The following is a 20,157-nucleotide window of genomic DNA, read 5'->3' on the forward strand; positions in this document are numbered from 1 at the left end:
TGATAAGGATCATCAGTTTGGACAGAGATAAAATAATTCTTTGGTTGGGAAATGAATTTCCCATTGTTTCCTATATTCTTTTGAATGGGAAAAATAGTTTGGATGTAGTTAATTCAACCAAGGTTTTGTGTTTCCTGGTTGATTCATCTTTATCTTGGGAAGTGCAAGTAAATCATTTGTATAAAAAGTGTTTCCTTAAATTGAAGCAACTGAGGACAGTGACATTTTTATTTACCACAATTTGTGGTCTTAGTTCAAGCTTTGGTCCTGTCCCAACTAGATTATGCTAATTCTCTTTATTCTGAAATCTCAACTAAGACACTGAAAAAAATTGCGATTGCTGCAAACACTGCGGTAAGGTTAATTTTAAAAAGAAATCAAGACATGAGCATGTGACTCTGCTATTAAACTAAAATGCTTCCAGTAAAAACAAATATATAAACTTGAATGTTTGACATTTAAGATTATATATGGTTTAGCTTTAGCATTTCAAAATTGATTCAAATTTCTTTCAGGCAGAAGTAATTCTAGGTTACAATCTAATTGGACATTGATTTTTCCATCCTTCAAAGAAAGGAGATATAAAGAATCAACTTTTTCTTATAAGCCATAGATGTATGGAACGGTCTTCCTCTTTTCAGTTAGATGTCAACCATCTTACAAATTATTTTTGCATGCTTCTTAAAACTATTCCAAAAATTTGTAATTTTATATTTATTTTCAAGAAGTAATTCTCTATGTAGTAATTCTTATCTTTTGTAAACTATTTTGGGCCCTATTTGGGGATACTATGGTATACAAAACCCAGATTAGATCAGATTGAAATATGGAGTGCCTTGAGGCTCTGCTTTGTCCCCAGTATTATTTAACATATTTATGGTCTTTTTGTAAGCTGTTAAGAGATAGGAATCTCTTGCAGGAAGTATAAAGATGATATAGTATTGTTGGCTTCCTATGCGGTAGATATGGACATGTAATCTGACAAAATGGGTATAGAATTTACTAGAATGCAATCTTAGTTAACAGAAAATGGGATAGCGTTACATCTTGGTAAGACAGAGACTTTACTTGTAATAAAGAACAAGAATTTTGTCCCTCCGAGTCATATTTATTTGAATAGTGATGCAATTTCAATTATCTAGGCCATCTTTCTTGTTAAGAATTTATCCTTACATCCACAGATTGCCAGAATGATTGAGTTGACATATTTTAAATTGCAGCTGTTTTGGAAGTTGAGATTTCGTTTAGCTACAGAAGACTTTCACTTTGCGCTTCAAGCAATTTTACTAATTTCAGATTTAACTCCATTTATTAAGTACCTGTATATGTAAGCTGCATTGAGACTGCCATGAGTGGGAAAGCGCGGGGTACAAATGTAACTAAAAAAAAACAAAAACTCCATTTATGCTGACTACCCTGATGTTTATTTGAAACTTCTGCAATTAATACAAAACGCAGCAGACATATTACTCTTGTTCTTTTAAGGTTCCATTGGTTTTTGATTGCAGTTTAAATCCTCAATATTGGTTTTTAAATTATTCTTTAAATGAGCATTCTACCGATTTGCACTTTACCTGCTGTGTGCCAGGTCAAGTTCTTCAATCAGCAAACGTACAGCTTAATATTCCAGTGTACAAAACAAAACTGGTACATCCTTGTGCTCTTTGTTATACTTATAATACTTTTGTCACTTCTTGACCAAACAAGGTCAAAACTTGGCATCCTGGTATGGTTGGGCCAGCAACCACCACCTTGGAAACTGATGGGATGCAAGAAACTCGTCAATATCCACCCAGTTTAGAATGTGAACAAACACTTCTGAGGGAACATATCCACTCTGCAAGTTACTACTACTTATATTTTGTAGCGCTTCTAGACTTAAGCAGTGTTGTATGCAAACAAGTAAGAAACAGTCTCTGCTAGACAGATCTTACAAACTATTCCAGACAAAGAGAACAAATAAGGGATTAGGAATAAGTTTAACTGAGATTATAATCTTACACAGAGTATGCTCAAGAGAAAAGTATGTAATCTCTTGCAAGGGTGTAAAATATGCCAGAGGTCCACCAAATCCAAGGTCTTATAGAGGTAAGGATCCCTAATTTGATTCATTCCCCTACACAGCCAGTAGACATATGTAAAGCAAGGTCACGTACTAAAATCTCCAGCCACTAAAATCAGAGATCCCAGTATTCAGAAACACTGCTGAACTATAGTGTGCAAAAGAATTCATAACGGTACACAGCCAATACATTTACCTCTTTCTTCAGATCATTATAGCTCACCAAAATATATCCCAATGGGTATTTAACTACTGTGTAGGTTTGACAAGATCGCCACTCTCACCTTCTGACCATTGGCTGACTGAGATCACCTTCCCCACTCATCCCCTCTTCAGATTTTGGAACTCCACCTCATTCAAATGTGTCCCCTCAGAGCTCTGTGTCTTCCAGGACAGTAGGACACACATCGTATGTTTAATTTATTTATTAAACAAATAGCTTACAACAATAAACCAAGAACCAATACAAATCAACTCACTGTTTCATTCATATATTAAACAGAATCCAATCACTATCGCCCACTTCCCTCCTATTCCCTAAGATAATATCCTATCACATACAATCAGTAAGAGGTCTTTGTTTGTCTTATAACCCCCTACAATATGCAGATCCCTCCACCCCTGTACACCAACCCCTCTTTTTCCCTCTCCCAACTCTTTCCTGGGTTCAACTGATAAATCAGGTTTTTTCACTCAATGAATAGTTAAGCTCTGGAACTCTTTGCCGGAGGAGGTGGTAATAGCAGTTAGTGTATCTGGGTTTAAAAAAGGTTTGGATAAATTCCTGGAGGAAACTTCCACAGTCTGCTATTTAGACAGACATGGGAAGCAACTACTTGCCCTGGGATTTGTAGTATGGAGTGTTGCCACGATTTGGGTTTCTGCCAGGTACTTGTGACCTGGCTTGGCCACTGTTTGGAAAACAGAATACTGGGCTAAATGGACCACTGGTCTGACCCAGTATGGCTACTCTTATGTTCTTAGGAGGCCTGAGTATTAGATTCCACGCTAAGAGATCAAGCTCATTAATACCATACTCCGAGCCCTAGGAGATAAATCCTGGAGGTACACTTCCCATATTGACCAGAAAAGTGTTTTGCGCTTCAACATGCATCTTAAGCCTCCATCAACATAAGATCATGAAAAGCATTTCTCCAGCACCAATAAGGAGAAGTTCCTTGTGTCAAATGCTGGATGATGCATTTCTTTCCCACAATACAGGCTTTCAACCAAAGTATGTGCTCCTCCCCTCTTTACTAAACTCCACAGCCTACTGTTCTCCAAAATAAAATACTCAGTGGTGAGAACACTAATGGCCTCCCCAGCAAATAGTCCAGATATTGTATTATACTTCTCCAAAAACATACTGTCTTCCCATATGACCACAAAGCATGATACAAAGTGCATTCAACCCATCAATACACTAAAGGCATACAGCCTGCCCTATGTACCTGCACCTGGGAAAAGCATGCCTAGATACACATCTTAAGTTCAAAGTAATCATATTCCCGTTAATATTGGAAAAAGATTATTTATGAGCTTACCAACCATACCTATCCCAGCTGTCCCCAAGTCACTCACACACACACATCCTGCACACAAAATACTAACACTTCCTTTGGCACTGATCCACTGCTAGTTTCTCCAAAACCCCAACCCTCCCTCCCCCAGCCCTGAGAACTCTCCTACTTTCCATACTTATCACATAGCTCGCTGTTGCAACCCAGAGTCACGTATTCATGCCTGCCTCACCAAACTAAGCAACATATAAGAGATTGTGAAGGCCACCAGTCCACCCTTCCAAGGACCAAACTAAACTTTGGTGCTGTTGATGGGCCAGTGAACCCATAGTGGCAACCCATAGTGCCTGTTGCTGTCAGTGATGCAATAGTCATATTTTGTTTGTTTGTTGTTTTGGTTCATTTATTATTATAGTATGTGTTACTGCTTGTACCATGCCTAGAATTTGAGATATAGTAGGCTATACATTTTTTAAATAAATAAATATTTTGGACATTATTCAGCTGGGCATAAGAAGTTCCACAATAGCTCTCTACCAACTCGCACTCCAAGTGTCATTGGGAACCACCAAGTTGTCCCAAGTGAACCAAGTTCAGGACAGAGTGAGCAAAGAGAGTTGCATGGGGACAGAAATCTTACCCATCCCCACCCAGCACCGAAATAATTTAATGGAACAATTAAAAAAATTCCAGTCAGCTTTCTTGGTCTCTCTCTGGGTTTGAGCCACAGCACTGCAGGCAAGGAATGAACGGAAGTTGGAACACTCCGGTGCGCACATGTAAGACTGGTCTATGATTAATTTGCACTGTGTGCTGAGAAGTCACCACATGGACAACCCAGCTGGTCAGGTGACATCTAATGCTCGTGCCTGTGTCCGAGTTGAAGTCTGCGCATCAGCCCAGGAGCAGAGAGGATTAAAAGTAACACAGTAAGTGATGGCAGATAAAGACCTGAACGGTTCCATCCAGTCTACCCAATAGTCACACATTATCAATTCATGATTAAATAAACAATGAACGTGATATTATATACTTATCGTCTTCGGTGTTTCTGGGACATAGAATATAGAAGCCCCCGGCCCTATCCTTATGTTCCAACTGCTGGAGTTGTTGAAGTCCACTCCAGCTTATTTGTCTTCTCATTTGTGGGACACAGACTGTAAACGTCTGTCCAACACTGTCTTCATGTTCCAGCCACTGAAGTTGATGTCTAAGCTCGTTCCAGCCCATCCTAAACCAGATTGCCATATATGAAATACCGATCATACAAGTCTGCCCGGTATTGACTCTAGTTCATTACAGCCGGCCATCTAAGCGTCACTCGACACATCCACACACATGCAGCCATTTAAGTTTAGGGGTTTTTTTATAACGTCCATTTTCTAATTAGAGATCCTGTGTGTTCATTTCACGCCTTCTTTGAATTCCGTCACCATTTGTGTGTCTACCACCTCCTTAATGGAAGGCTTTCCACATCTGTCAAAGGAGGAGGAGGAGAAGGAGACAGCACTCAAAGAACTTGGTACTCAGTAAATGAGAGGCTGGCGCAGGTGCTGCTTACACTGCCATCATCTACTATGTTTACTTTCATGGGAACCCCGCAGAAACTGCTTCTGTCCCCACGGGAACCCCGTTCCCATGCAGGTCTCTATTTCACAGCAGAGAGTATTGAACAAAGTTTAATCTACTTAAGCGGCTTATGCATTTAGCCTCTTCACCCTCAGGTTCTTTCAGAAGGAAAGACTAAAAGACCTGCTGTCTCTATTAACCTTCCTGATGGCTATTAATTGTACTTATTGATGCTTGTGTCCTCACCACAGTACCAAAGAATATGAGACTTGGTGGTGCCATGCTGCACCTCACAAGGTGCTGGCTCTATATGAACTAGTGTACAATTATACTGCATATCAGCAAAAATTCCCTACGTTTAGCAGAGAACTGTGGAGAACAGTCTTGAAAAATATGTCTGTCACAGTTTCTCAAGTCTCTTTTCTTCTTATACTAGTGCAAACGTGGGCATAATTAAGGAGCCCTTTTACCAACGCTTAGCACGTGATAAATGCTGCATGTCTTATTTTATATTTATAAGCCATGTGGAACTTGGCACACGCTAAGCTTTAATAAAAGGGCCCCTCAGTGTCTTAGTGATTACCACACTTGTGTAACCCCTTGGTTGATGTGGTCTAGGCAGATGCCTCGTCTCTTCCAAGGAAAATGGACAAGGGTGCACGGTATTATTTATTGGTTGGGATGAGGGTGGGACTAGGATTTAACTAGGAGGCCAAGCAATCTCTGCACCAGACTTCACACACCTTCCACAATGATGGAGACCACACCAGTTCTTTTTGCTGAAAACCAAAAACTTTACTGTTCTTCAACTGATGAGGGTACACCTTCAAAATTCTCAAAACACGTGGCCAACTATATACAATAGCTTTCATCTTTCCTCCAATCAAGCACAAAAATTAGTTTCTGCTTATTCTCCTTGTCATTCAAACCAACTCACCAGATTGGCGAGGGCTTGACTTAGCCTGTACAGCTCATTTTGCTGACAAGATTAAGCAGATGTTAACTGTTACCAAGATTTAATCAGCTGGTAAACACTTACAGGCTCCTGGGTATCTAGGTAACAGACACTGTGGCTCTGCAGTGATGATGTTAAGACAGTTCTTTCTTTCTCCTCCTGCCTGCTAAGGTGGTAATTTTACAGGATTTTCTCAGATGACAAAGCAGGTACCTTGAATAAATCCTCTCTCCTCTTCCTAGACTAAACAGTGGTGGAAGGTTCTGCATACCTTCCCACTAAAACAAGCCAGCAACTGGGTTTTGGGTCTGTTACTTGTCTCTTGGTTCTTGAATCCTTCTCCTTTAAGGAAGTGCCTTTAGTGCCAACTCATGGAAGTAAACCAGGCTGATTCTGCATCAGGCTGGATAGGAGGGAACGCCCTCTTAGCATGTGTCAAAGGTGGAAGATGGAACCCAAGACAAATTTGGTGGGCAAACAGGGGAGCTTACAACACATAGGGGGAGGTCACCGATTCCACCAGACCTTTCCCCAAATTATCACAAACCCTCCTACCCTTCCATCAGTTTCCAGAGGCTTCTACCCTATTCACCTTAGTTCTCTACATCTCTGGAAACTTCTAGTGCAAACATGAGATTTTATGACAGGTGCAGGAAAAGAAAGGTCACAGAATGGCCACAATAGAAGCTGGCTCCAGGCCATCTAATCAGGGATAGAAGCCTAGAGATGAGGGCTAGAATAAAACGCAGGCAGCCTCTGCCTATTGGCAATCAGGGCTGCCATAGACCAGCAATGGAAGCACCAACTTAAGGAACGGAATGTACCATGCACAACATGGATAATTCATAAACACAAACCTGTTGAAATTCTCATTATGTTATATTTGTTTTCCCAGATGCCCATTCTTTCCTTTCCAGCCAGTGCACTCTATGTGTAGGGTACTGAGGCAGTTATCCAGGCTCTGTTTTTCCTATAACCAGTGATTAGGAATTAGGTATTGGACAGAAAACAGAGGCTAGGGTTAAATGGCCATTTTTCTTAATGGAGGAGGGTGAATAGTGGAGTGCCACAGGGATCTATACTGGGACCGATGCTATTTAACATATTTATAAATGATCCTGAAATCGGAATGAGGGAGGTGATTAAATTTGCAGATGACACAAAATTATTCAAAGTACATGCGGATTGTGAAAAATTGCAGGAAGACCGGGCATCCAAATGGCAGATGAAATTTAATGTGGACAAATGCAAAGTAATGCACATTGGGAAGAATAATCCGAATCATAGTTACCTGATGGTAAGGCCCACCTTAGGAGTCAGCACTCAAGAAAAAGATCTAGGTGTCACTGTAGACAATACACTGAAATCTTCTGCCCAGTGTGCCAGGGTGGCCAAAAAAGCAAACAGGATGTATCGCTCCATGGTGCAACATCACCGAGTATTGCGTTCAATTCTGGTTGCCGTATGTCAAAAAAAGATATAGCGGAATTAGAAAAGGTTAAAAAAAGAGCAACCAAAATGATAAAAGGGATCGAACTCCTCCTACACGAGGAAAGGCTAAAGAGGTTAGGACTCTTCAACTTGGAAAATAGATGGCTAGGGGCGGGGGGGGGGGGGGGGGCGGAGAATATGATTGAAGTCTATGAAATCCTGAGGGGTGTAGAACAGGTAAAAGTGAATTGATTTTTCACTATTTCAAAAAGCACAAAGACCATGGACATGGAAATAATTTTAAAACGAATAGAAGGAAATATTTTATAGTTAAACTCTGGAACCCATTGCTGGAGGATGTGGTAACAGCAGTTAGCATATCTGGGTTTAAAAAAAGGTTTGGACAAGTTCACGGAGGAAAGGTTCACAGTCTGTTGTTATTGAGATGAACATGGGGGAAGCCACTGCTTGCCCTGGGATTGGTAACATGGAATATTGCCACTAATTGGGTTTCTGCCAAGTGCCTGTGACCTGGATTGGTCACTGTTGGAGGATACTGGGCTAGATAGACCATTGGTCTGACCCAGTATGGCTATTCTTATGTTCAAGAAATTTAACCAACTCCATTTGTAGAAGGAACCCAAGCAAACCAACGAAGTGCAGATTGCTTCGACATAACATATTTTCTAAGCCATCAAGTTTATTTTTGCAGGCTACCACTGTCAGACTCGCAGGTTGCATTTGGGCCTGTGTTATCAAGTCCTCCAACTTTTACGTTTGCTTTCCCACGTGACAGCAAATGAGTTACTGAGTGGAGCTTATGTGAGGATTTTTTTTTTTAAGCACTCATTTAGAGTCTGGACCACTTAATCAGTTAAGTTTTTGAATAATACCATCACTTACTTGTTGCATAGCACTTGCTGTGTCCGCACTCTTGAAATCGGGGCTTCCCCCCCCCCCCCCCCCCCCTTTCACTTTTGTTACCATAAGAATATAATATTAGTCATACTGGAGTAGACAATGTCCATCTAGCCAAGAATCCTGCTTCCAGCAGTGGCAAAGACATGGTCACAAGTACCTGGAAGAAACCCAAATAATAGTACCAACATTCCATGCTACCAATTCCAGGGCAAGCAGTGGCATCCCCCGTGTGGAAAAAGGACACAGGAAGTGAAGAGGAGCAGCAAAGAACACGAGACATATGGTGAAGTTCCCGGGATTGGACACAAAGCCAAAAGGCAGCACATGGTACAGGAGGTAGAATATCCCCAATCAAAATGAAAGACTGCCCATGGATAAATATCCAGCCAGTGCAGAGAGCACAGCCAAGGACTGTCCAGAACCATGGGGAGTAGGATGCTTAGGTAAAGAAACCATCCTAAACTGTTCTTTGATGAGAAAGTAGCAAAAGAGTCAAAGAGGCAGGCTGAAAGTATCCCCCTTGCGTACACTGGCACAATGGAGAATAAGGAATAGAATCGCAGCCATCATCCCTTTGGTGATACAGACTCAAGCAGAAGGGTGGAGAGATATTCCAGAAGGAACTTCTCGTACTGAAAACTGATTTGAGCCACTCCCGGTGGACAAGCCGTCTGCCCAAGGCCCAAATAACTGCGGCCTCCATGCAACCAGGAGGGTGTAGGGGCACTGACTGGTACTACAGCAGTTTCTCTCTGGAGTCATCCAAAGGGGCATGGTGCTACATCTGGAGAGTTGTCCAGGCTGAAGCACATGCTGAAGATGGAAGTAATACACTGGGTTGAAGTCCATTAAGGCTAGCAAGAAGAGGAGGCAATAAAAAGACCTCTGTTTTGGCTTAGTGAGGCTCTCAAGAGGAGTGTCGGGCACAAGCACCGTCGATTCCAATGCGCTGGAAGGAAGCAGAGCAGATGCCAACGGCGTGGCAGGCGCAAGAACCTTTGACGCCGATGCCCTGGGCACAAGAGGCATGGCAGGCCAAGCACTTACGACACTGAAAAAAGCAAAACAGTTTGGAACAAACTAATGAAGGAGCGACCATATGGGCTTAGCAGAAAAGCACAGCTGGAACAAGCACCACTGATGCCGATGCACTCCGAAGGCGGCCAGGTTTCAAGGAGCAGGGTCCTGGTACTCCAACACCCCTGCAGCAGTAGTAACTGGAAGGTCTCTCAGTATCAAGACACTTAACCAACGCTGCAGTGCCTCGGAGGCACTGAAGGAGACCGACGCCGATCCTCAAAACTCTTATGGCCAAAGATCTTCTGTACCTATGGTCCTCAGTATTGACGCAATGCTCCATAACGACTTTCCTCAGCACCGATGGTGCTGCACAGTATCCAAATCAAGTCCTAGGCATCACATCCCAAACCAGTGCCAAAAACAGTTGGGCCCAGAGACTCACATAGAGGCTGACAAACAGGTGCGCGATGCTACCACCGACAATGACACCACAGACATCGATGCCGACGTTGAGGCTTCGGATGACGCCAAAGAGTTCCCTGCGAGCCACTCTAACTGGGTTCTGGCTGTGAAGACACAGAACACAGAAGGGGCTATACCAAAAGTGGCTCCTGATGGAAAATGATGAGATTCGATGGTGCCGAAAGAGAACGAAGCACCAGAGAAAAATGAAGGTAAAAACCCCACCAGTGCTCAGGCCTAAATATGGCCTATGGAGCAGAAGTAAAAGAGAAAAATTAAAGAAAAAGATAAACAAATCGAACGGGGATAAAAAGAACCTAAATGAGGCACTGAAGAAAAGAAAAAGGCAAAAAGGCACAAAAAGAAACTCTTAAGAGCCGAACCGGCAGCTGTGAGGAAGAGGTTAAAAAATGCGTCCTCTCCTCAACATGGAAAGAAATAGACTGTTGGTCCCGCATTCATGTTGCGGGCAGGAAGGCATTCGCGCATGCACACTGAAACACGTCTCGCTCTCCAAAAGAGCTCTGTGAAAAGCTTGATACAAGCTCCAGATCGGGCAACGTGGCGTCGTGTTATCCAATTGTGAGAATATTAGTCTGCTTGTCCTCGGAGAATATATTTAAACAAAATTTATGTGTTTTGATTTCTGCATTCTGACTACTTATGTATTTGATGACTGACATGTTTTTACTTTAATGGAATAAAAATGTATAAAGGCCCATTACAAAAGGTGTACCATATATTGCAGCATGCTAATCACAGAAGTTCTCCAGCAGCTGCCAGAACAGGTCATTCCTCTCCTTGCTGCAGCTGGTGGCACTGTCCATGCATTGGCACTGTGCCGCCCCCTGCGCATGATCATTTTCAAGCATGCATGAAAACTGAGCATGTGCGGGAGGGGTGATGGCAGCACAGCTGCAGCAAATATGGGAATGACCTTTTCTGGCCATCGGAGAACTTCTTCTGATTGGCAGAAGTTGGATAACCCCACCAGTTCAGGTATTTATTTTACTTGTTGGAGGATCCCTGATGCAGGGATAAGAGTGGGGCAGAAAGCCCTGGGGGAGGGGGAATTGTGTGCCCACCCACTTTGGGCTCAGGTCCACCCAAAATACCATGTCTGGCTACACTACTGGTGTATGGTAATATCATGGGCAAAATCCTGCACCCTTTCCTTCCCCTCATGGCAAAGACTCACCGTTCTTGGGGAGACCCTGTATGACACCGACAGCAGCTTGGAACTGTCTTTGATGATCTGCCTTCTCCTGATACATCCTCACTGGAGTCAGCAGGAGCTAAGAACACAGAAAAAGTGATATATCTGTAGTAAGAATACAGCCGCTCCCAATTTGTCCAAAGACCGCTCAAAAGATTCAGAAGACAACAGCTGAATGCTGCCACTGAACTTTGATCCTACCTTGCTTGTCCAGTACATTCAGTAATTATTAATGCTAAACAAAAACTGGAAATGTGCAAAGAATTTCAAAAACAAATTGCAGGTTATATTAATAAAATGCAGCTACATCACAGGATTACAGCACAGACCACTAATTTGTGATATGTATGAATTTATTTCTTCCTTTTATATTTAAGTGTGCTGGCTCCACCTCAAGGTTGGTTTGTTAAGGATTTCAAAGCCAGAAAACTCATAGAACATCCCAGGCATTTTTTTTTTCTTTTTGAAAAACCATGAACACATATTTCACAACTTTTCACAGTCATTTTACAGATCAAAAGGCACTGGCATCCCTAAATGTCACAAATCTCATCAATACCGTCACTAATGTGACAAAGTCAGAATTTTTAGATTTTTAGTTACAGTGAAACCCACTGATCAACATTAATTCTTAATGCCAAGCTAATTTCCACAACTCCTATGGGCCTGGAAAACAACCAGTAATACTGTGGATCTGTATGACACAATTAATGCTGAAGTTCCACTTTGTCAAGAAAGTTGTGGAAAACATCTGGGAACACAAATACATTTTGCAAAACAGGAGGGAAAAGCGATCCAGTCAATTTTGATAGGTTGCAGAGAGACTTAATGCAAGTTGTGTGTGTTTTAATAGGACTTGTACACAAAAAGTCACAGAAAATTCATGGCAAGAATGTGAGTCATTAATCATACACCAAGTGCACAAAATCCAATGCAGTGGTTATATAACTGAGAACAGTATTTATTTAATATTTCAGCACTTTACGTCACATGTTCATGAGTCAATCATGCTCCTTCCCTCAGTCCCTATCACAAGGATCATTTATAGTCATGATAACTGGCTGCAGTCTAGAAATAAGTTTAAAGTATTGACAGACAAGATTCACTGGTTAAAATGCCATGCAAACGTCCAGTGTAATAGTGCTTCTGATTAACACACAAACACAGAAAAGTGACAGAAGATAAAGACCAATTAGCTATTTCCAGTTTCATACCAACTACTAAGCTCCAGTACCCTGTATGCTTATCCCATGCTTTCTTTAATTCAGATGCAATCCTCATCACCAACTCCATGTTGTTCCATAAATCCACCACCCTTTCAGAAAAGAAATATTTTCTGAGATTATTCCAGAGTCCATCCCCTTGTCCCCCTTTTACCTTTATTCTATGCCTCTGTGTTTTACAGCTTCGTTTTTCTTTTCAATTGAAAGAGGCCTGCCTCCTATGTATTTATGCCAGGGAGGTATTTAAATGCATCTATCATGTCTTTCCACTCCTGTCTTTCTTCCAAAGTATATATACTTAGTTATACATACAGGGCTGAATTCTCAATAATTAGTCAAACCATAGTATACTCAACAATCAATGATGACTAATACACTTACTTAAACAATATATAAGTCATTCACTATTTAAAACCGCAATCTTTATTACAATGTAATCCCAAACAAATACTTTAAAATTACACCCCCCCTCCCCGCAGCGATTATACTCATAGAAAATGTCCATATCCCAATCAAGTTTCTTCAGTACCCTGTATTCCATCCTGCCCCATCCCTCTACTTTTAGCTTGTATGTCTACCTCGCTTCCATTTCTATATGTGTTTTCTGTAGTCCTACTTTTGGCCCTTCATCTGAACACAGAAGAGAAATTTGTTAACCAATTTCAGTCTATCCTCATCAGCTTCTATATATCCTTCCCTCTTCACTCTTGATAGAAGGAAGTGCAAAAGTGGCATTGTGAGGCTCAGTAACAGATTAAAAAAAAAACCTGTCACCTCCCCCATTTTTTACTATATTGGCTACTTTTTTTCCTCTCGTTTGCATCTTTGGTTTCCTACTTTACTATCTTCTTTTAGCTTTTCCAGATATTGTTGTGTCTTCCTCTTCTGTGATCTCTTGTAGTTTATAAACGCTAACCTCTTTTCCCTTACATTTTCAGCTATTTCTTTTGAGAAACATAATGGCCCTCTTTTCCTCCTACTTTTATTGAGTTTAACAAGCCCTTACTTTTGAATGAATTCTCTCAATGCAATTCCTAATACTTAAACACACAATCCAGTGATCGCTGCATACCAAATAATCACCCACTATAATATCAGCAACACTCTCCCCATTTGCAAACACAAGGTCCAGTATGGAACAGGTACAGAGTCCAAGATATCCCTACTTCTCGATGACATTGCAGAAAGGATGTCCCAAATATCCAGCAAACTGAAGTCACCTACCAATAGTATGTCTTTTCATAGCAATACTATGAATGTCTTCAACGAAGTATGTCCACATTTTCCTTTCTGTGAAGACCTGTATATCATACCAGTGTAAACAGATGTTCCATTCCTTCTTTCTTCCTCCTAACTCAGTAAATCATGTAATCCTCTTGGTTTAATATAATCTTTAATAGGTCGTGCCCCTTCTTCCTACCCTGTCCTTCCTGAATAGATTATAGATCAATATAAACTACAATCTTGGTTCTCTGTGAACCATGCTGACTGGATTTAGTGGCGGTCACAGCATCCTCTGCCATCACAGCCTACAGCTTCAGAATTTTATTTTCCATACTATGAGACATATCAAGTTGTCCTATTTTTAAAAGAGAGTATCAATGCCTCCCTTAGTTTTTGAAGCAAATGGCTTCTACCCTTTCATTTATGGAAGTAATAAACAAAAATTATTAATTGAAGTCCTGCACGCATGCAGACATCTACAGAAGAGAGGCATCCAGACACCTACAGAAGAGAGGCATCCAATCTTATATAATAATCCTATATAATAATTTGCACCTCTGTCTGACTGCCTGGGTTCGTAACATCTTTAACATCTGATGATGTCAGCCAGCCTCCAGGGTTAAAGGGTAGGGGAAGTAGGTTTCGGTTTCTGAAGTTCAACAAGCAAAGGGGAGGGGAAGATATTAGGTTTAACAGAGCTGTTCCGATAATAGAGATACTGAGAGCAAAGCTTTGATGGTGTCAGCATGGTCCGTTCCTGCTCTCAGCTACTGTATGAGGCTTCAAACCTTTGCTGTGAACTCTCTGTCTGTCTCTCTCACTCACTCTCTGTCACACTCTCCTAACGGTTACCTTCAAATCATAATCGCCATTACATGATAACCTTGCAAGAGCCCGTTTCATTTGTTTGAGAAATGGGTCTTTTTTACTAGTTTCATAATAATCAAGTATGCAAACTGCAAGAGAAAGTAAGTCCTCTAAATGAGAAGGCAGTCCAGAGAAGCACATGCTGGGCTACATTTCCATTATCAAACTTCTATTCCAAATAAGTATATAATTAAAATACATGGGATTAAAAAGCTTTATCAAGCTAAGTGCTGTCCTGTAGGGCAGGAAATTCATATCCGTTGCTAGGTACTGCTGTAAAGGGCTCCTACAGATTTAAGTGGGTTCTTTACATAAATGAGTCAAAGAAACTTGCATATTTCTACTCCAAGTTTGAGAGATTTCACTTTTAATGTCATTAAGAGGCACCTCCTTTGATATTAGACTATTTCCTAAAATGACAGGATGCAAACGTCATACTTCAATAACATTTATGTTTTAAAAAGACTAAGCAGGTATTAATTTAAGCACGATTAGGCAGGGTAGGAAGTCTTTTCAGGCATAGGGCTAATATCTGGTTATATATATATATATATATATATATATCTAATATAATAAAACGCACCGTGAACGTTCTGAAGACAACGTTCTGAAGTCACTCAAACACTCCCTGGCTGTAGGGTTCGTGGATTCATGGTGTGAAGCCAGCCAGTCGTCTCTGCCCCGCCCTCGCGTCAAACGTCATGACGTCGAGGGCGGGAAAAAAAAAAAAACGGATCGCACCCACGCACGGTGCGTTTTATTATATTACATTTACCTCCGTGGTGGCGGTTCCGGCAGCACAGCGTCAGGGAAGGAGGCGGCGCTCCCGACGTCTCTAGCCTTCCCTTCGCTGTGTTCCGCCTTCTTCTGACGTCAAGGATGACGTCAGAAGAAGGCGGAACACAGCGAAGGGAAGGCTAGACGTCGGGAGCGCCGCCTCCTTCCCTGACGCTGCGCTGCCGGAACCGCCACGGAGGTAAATTTAAAAAGAAACAAACAAAAAAAAAAAAGGGATGTTGGGGGGAGAGAAGAGGGTGGGCAGTAAAGTTAAACAATGGGAACGGGAGGGCAGGGGAGAAACGACAGCATGGATGCGAAGGGGGGGGGGGGGGAGAAGAGGGCGGGCCAGGCTGGGACATGGGAGAGAGAGGAGCATGGATGCGGGGGGGGGGTCATGGAAGGGAGAGAGGGGAATTGCTGGAAAAGGATGAATGGAGGGGGCAGGGGACAGAGGAGCATGGATGGGCATGGATTGGGAGGGCAGGGCTCAGGGAGAGAGGGGAATTGCTGGATAGGGATGAATGGAGGGGACAGATGGACATGGATGGATATGGATTGCAGGGCAGGGCTCAGGGAGAGAGGGGAATTGCTAGATAGGGATGAATGGAGGGGGCAGGTGACAGAGGAGCATGGATGGGCATGGATTGGGAGGGCAGGGCTCAGGGAGAGAGGGGAATTGCTGGAAAGGGATGAATGGAGGGGGCAGGTGACAGAGGAGCATGGATGGGCATGGATTGGGAGGGCAGGGCTCAGGGAGAGAGGGGAATTGCTGGATAGGGATGAATGGAGGGGACAGATGGACATGGATGGATATGGATTGCAGGGCAGGGCTCAGGGAGAGAGGGGAATTGCTAGATAGGGATGAATGGAGGGGGCAGGTGACAGAGGAGCATGGATGGGCATGGATTGGGAGGGCAGGGCTCAGGGAGAGAGGGGAATTGCTGGAAAAGGATGAATGGAGGGGGCAGGGGACTGATGGGCATGGATTGGGAGGGCAGGGCTCACACTCTCTCTCTCATATACAATGTCTTTCTGACTCACATTCTCACACACTCTGTCTCACACTGTATCACATTCACTCTCTATGTGCCACATAGTCACTCACACACTCGCTTGGTCTCATACACTCACTCTCACAGCGAATCTGTGTCTCACACACACTCTCTCTCACACTGTGTCTCACATACACACACTCTCATTCTCACACACACACACACTCTCTCACACCCAGATTCACTCTCTCTCTCACACACACACTCACACTTTCACTCTGTCTCTCACACAGTCACTCTCACATACACTCTCCCAAACATACACACTCCGAGGAAAACCTTGCTAGCGCCCGTTTCATTTGTGTCAGAAACGGGCCTTTTTTACTAGTATATATATATATCCCCCTCAAGCGTTTCAAGAGGATAATTACCTTGTCACAATTCGTTTTTTTAAATCCCCATTCTAAATTACTTTCAGAAAATAGCCAGGGGGGGGGGGGGGGAGGAGGAGGCCAGAAATTTTGCATTCAAATGAAAGTCTCTATTGGTATGGGGCCCTGTTAATTTATCTGTCATCACTGTTTCCTAAATTTCTCCCTTTTAACCACTTCACCCACTAATTTAACTCATGCTCAAATAATTACAGCTGCCTCACAGGAAAGGGAAACTGCTCATTCCTAATAGCTAAATAAATTCCCAGCAACACGACCAAACCACCTCCCAGTACTACTGTGATGTAGAATACTTTCAAAAAGATACTAAGACACACACATTTGGCTACCCTCGTACTGCGAGCACCCTTCTTCACACGCATTCGGGGACCGGTCTCCCACCCCCGTGGTCCGACCAACATGTCTCCTCCCCCCTGTCTACGGTCCCATACCACCTCTCCCTCCAACCACCCTAACCTCTCATCAAATTCACACCTAATGTCACCCATCAGTTCCAACTTCCGCAGCTTTTCCTTTTCGGCTATTCCAGCCCCGCCCCCTCTGATGCAACTTCTCTCTTTTCCTGGGAATTGCGTGACGCGTCCCGCTTTGCCGGAAACAGGAAGTTTAGTCAGAGAAGGGCAAGACGTCATCATCAGGTCAAGGAGGTGAGTTGCCAAGCCAGCTATTATTTTCCCACCCAATTGGGCTAGTCTTAAAGTTGGTAGTGGGCGCTTTTCCAGTGGTTGCTGTTTTTTGGGGGCGGTATTCAAACGAAGATGTTTTTTCTGGTTCCAGGCTCCAGCTGCATTTCAAGCAAGGAGGCTAATAGACAACAGCGGTGGAAGTGAGCCTATTTGGTCCACTGTAAGCAAGGAAGCCAATTTGGTAATCTCTGTTTCCACTCCCACGCGCAGCCGTCATTGCCATACACTCAAAATAAAGCAAGCAAAACCTATGAGCTGCTGCATCCACGTTGTCCTTTATTGTTGGTCTTTCTGTAACAAGTCTAAAGCTGTTTCAGTTGGATAGGCTGGCAGGCAGGGCCTTAAAAGGTGGATGAGAAAATAAATAATTGAATATAACTAAAACAGCTTCAAAAATTATTGTAGCTGGTAGAAACAGCAATTATAAACTGTAGTTTGTGCTCATTTTTCTTCACTGTTCTTCTGTACAATACAGATGGCCAGATTCCAGTGAGGATATCCTGTTTCCTGATGGGAACTGTTGTTGTAATCTGCCTTGGGAAGCCTGGTGTTATAAAGATGATGGAATATAATGAAATTAAATGGAAGTAGAATTAAACTCTCCTTTCATTGGACCACATGGAATCACATCTTCATCTGTTTTGTGGACGTTTACCTTTTAGATACACAAATGGACTATTCTGTTTTGAATATGTTTCAGGGGCAAGTGGTTTTATAAATCAAAATAAATATTTTGTTTCGTACAAATCTCTTTTGTTTAAACATAAATGAGCTATAAGCCCCTAATGCAGCCCATTGGTTTTATATTATATTTTGTTCTTGTGATGACTTGTACTGTGCCAAAACTGAAAACTCTTATCTCTATCTGGTTGTGAGCACTATCCACCCTAAAAGGTTGTTTTGTGGTTGTAATTGAGGAATTGTGATATTGAATAAATAAGTGTATGTTTGTGTCCTTAGTCATGCATTCTAAATTTATATAATCCTTTCAAAGAAGGCCAGTTAATCATTTAACTTATTAGTGGAACATAACCAAAGAGGCATGGTATGGTCCCATTTTCAATATGGTGGAACAGGTTATTTTGAGGTAGTCTGCCTAGACCAAACTTGCATTCCTTGTGCCATCACTATCCAGCAGGTGGGCAGTGTCTTAAAAGGTGGAGGATAAAAGATTGATTGATTGATTTTTACATTTATATCACACGTTATCCCACGTTATCCCAAGCAAAGTCGGGTTCAATGTGGCTTACATTTAAAAATACAGTGAGTCAGAATAAAATAATTCAGTTATATCATGGGAACAAATAGATGAATATGTCTGAAATGTTTAACAAAGTTGAGATTAGCATATATACCCAACTGAGCATTTAAAAATTTGTCTTTTAATGATACCACATATTCAGAAATCTCTCTACATGCTGGCTTGTGCAGTATACGGATGTACACAGGGGAAGTATTGGTTTCATCAGTTAGAGTAGTAACTAGTTCAAAATCGTAATCATTGTGGGCCCCTTTTACACAGAAGCGGTAAGCCCAACTCGGGCTTACTGCTCGCTAAAAAGCAAGTACCGCCAGGCTACTGCAGGAGCCAGGCAGTAGTTCCCACCCCCAAAATGCCTCATATCCAGTACTACAAAAGTTTTGTTTTTGTACTGTGGGGTTAGCGCGGGAGCCCTTAACGCCACCTCAGTGGATGGTGGTAAGGGCCCCGCCCCCCCCTAAATGGCCTTGTGGCAAGTGCTCAGTTTGGGTTCTGGCCTTATAAGTGTTAATTTGTAACTACAGGGGGACTGTTTATTCTTTCATTTTATTCTATCCCCCCCCACAACTCACTTGGCTTAGTCATTGTGCCAACAGACAGGCCTAGACCTGGTACCATTTACCAGACTCCTAGAACCCTGCAATCCTGTGACATAAATCTAGCCATTAGGTGCTTGACTGTGACTCTCCTCCCTCCCCTATTGCCGGCCCCAGCCTAATCAAGAAGCAGAAGACCAGAACCAGGAGTCAAACCCAGATGCCTCTAGCCGCAAACATTTTTTTAAGAATGAGGAAACAGTGTACAGGAAATGATATATACATAAAGGTTGTCCTTGTAAATTCTGATCATATAGTGCAGTTTTCATTACTCATGCCACAAACACAGTGTTATTCTTTGATCAAGGAAGAAGAATGAGTGCTCAAATAATCAAACCAGTATGTTATGTAACTAGACAAATAGGATACATTTGAAGGATTAACGTGCCTTGTATCTAGCTTGCAGGACTAGGTAGGATGATGAAAGAATGGGAAATCGGACCAAGCTGAGTTGAATTTAGTTTACAAAATCTTATATACCACTTTTAGTTTAGTTTATTCACATTTGATCTGCCGCTTTTCATAAAATCAAAGTGGTTAACAATTAAAATCAATAAAAACACAATAAGAAAGGAAAGGAACGCTGAGTTAAAAAGAGAGAACAGCAAAGGCAATTAGAAGAGAGAGAGATAGAGAGAGCAACAGAGAGCACAAAAGGCTGACCAGTCAGTTGGCTAAGCGATAAGAGTAGAAGCCTGTTGAAAAGCCATGGTGAAAAGATGAGTTTTAAGGGCAATTTTAAAATGATGATAGGAGTGTTAATTACGTAGGATAAAGGGCAAAGAATTCCAATGGGAGGGACTAAGGGAGAAAAATGCAGAGCGGTGTGTAGTTTGAAGTCTGGTATGTGACAATGCAGGGATTGCAAGCTGGTTGGCTATAGAAGAGCAAAGATCACCAATGGGCCTATACGGAATGAT

The 20,157-nt window shown here is 42.2% G+C and overlaps 1 protein-coding gene across 1 annotated transcript in view; it reads right to left on the minus strand.

The window, feature by feature from the left end:
• Nucleotides 1-16,733, minus strand: part of ACBD4 (acyl-CoA binding domain containing 4) — a 61,649-nt gene extending 44,916 nt beyond the window's left edge. The window contains exons 1-2 of the mRNA XM_030220860.1: nucleotides 16,674-16,733; nucleotides 11,139-11,235 (exon numbers count right to left, since the gene is read on the minus strand). Of these exons, the coding sequence (XP_030076720.1) occupies nucleotides 11,139-11,214 (76 nt within the window). The 5' untranslated portion in view covers nucleotides 11,215-11,235; nucleotides 16,674-16,733. The remainder of the gene's footprint in view (nucleotides 1-11,138; nucleotides 11,236-16,673) is intronic.
• Nucleotides 16,734-20,157: the final 3,424 nt, after the last annotated feature.

This window comes from Microcaecilia unicolor, chromosome 12 (genome assembly GCF_901765095.1).
Source record: "Microcaecilia unicolor chromosome 12, aMicUni1.1, whole genome shotgun sequence".
NCBI lineage: Eukaryota > Metazoa > Chordata > Amphibia > Gymnophiona > Siphonopidae > Microcaecilia > Microcaecilia unicolor.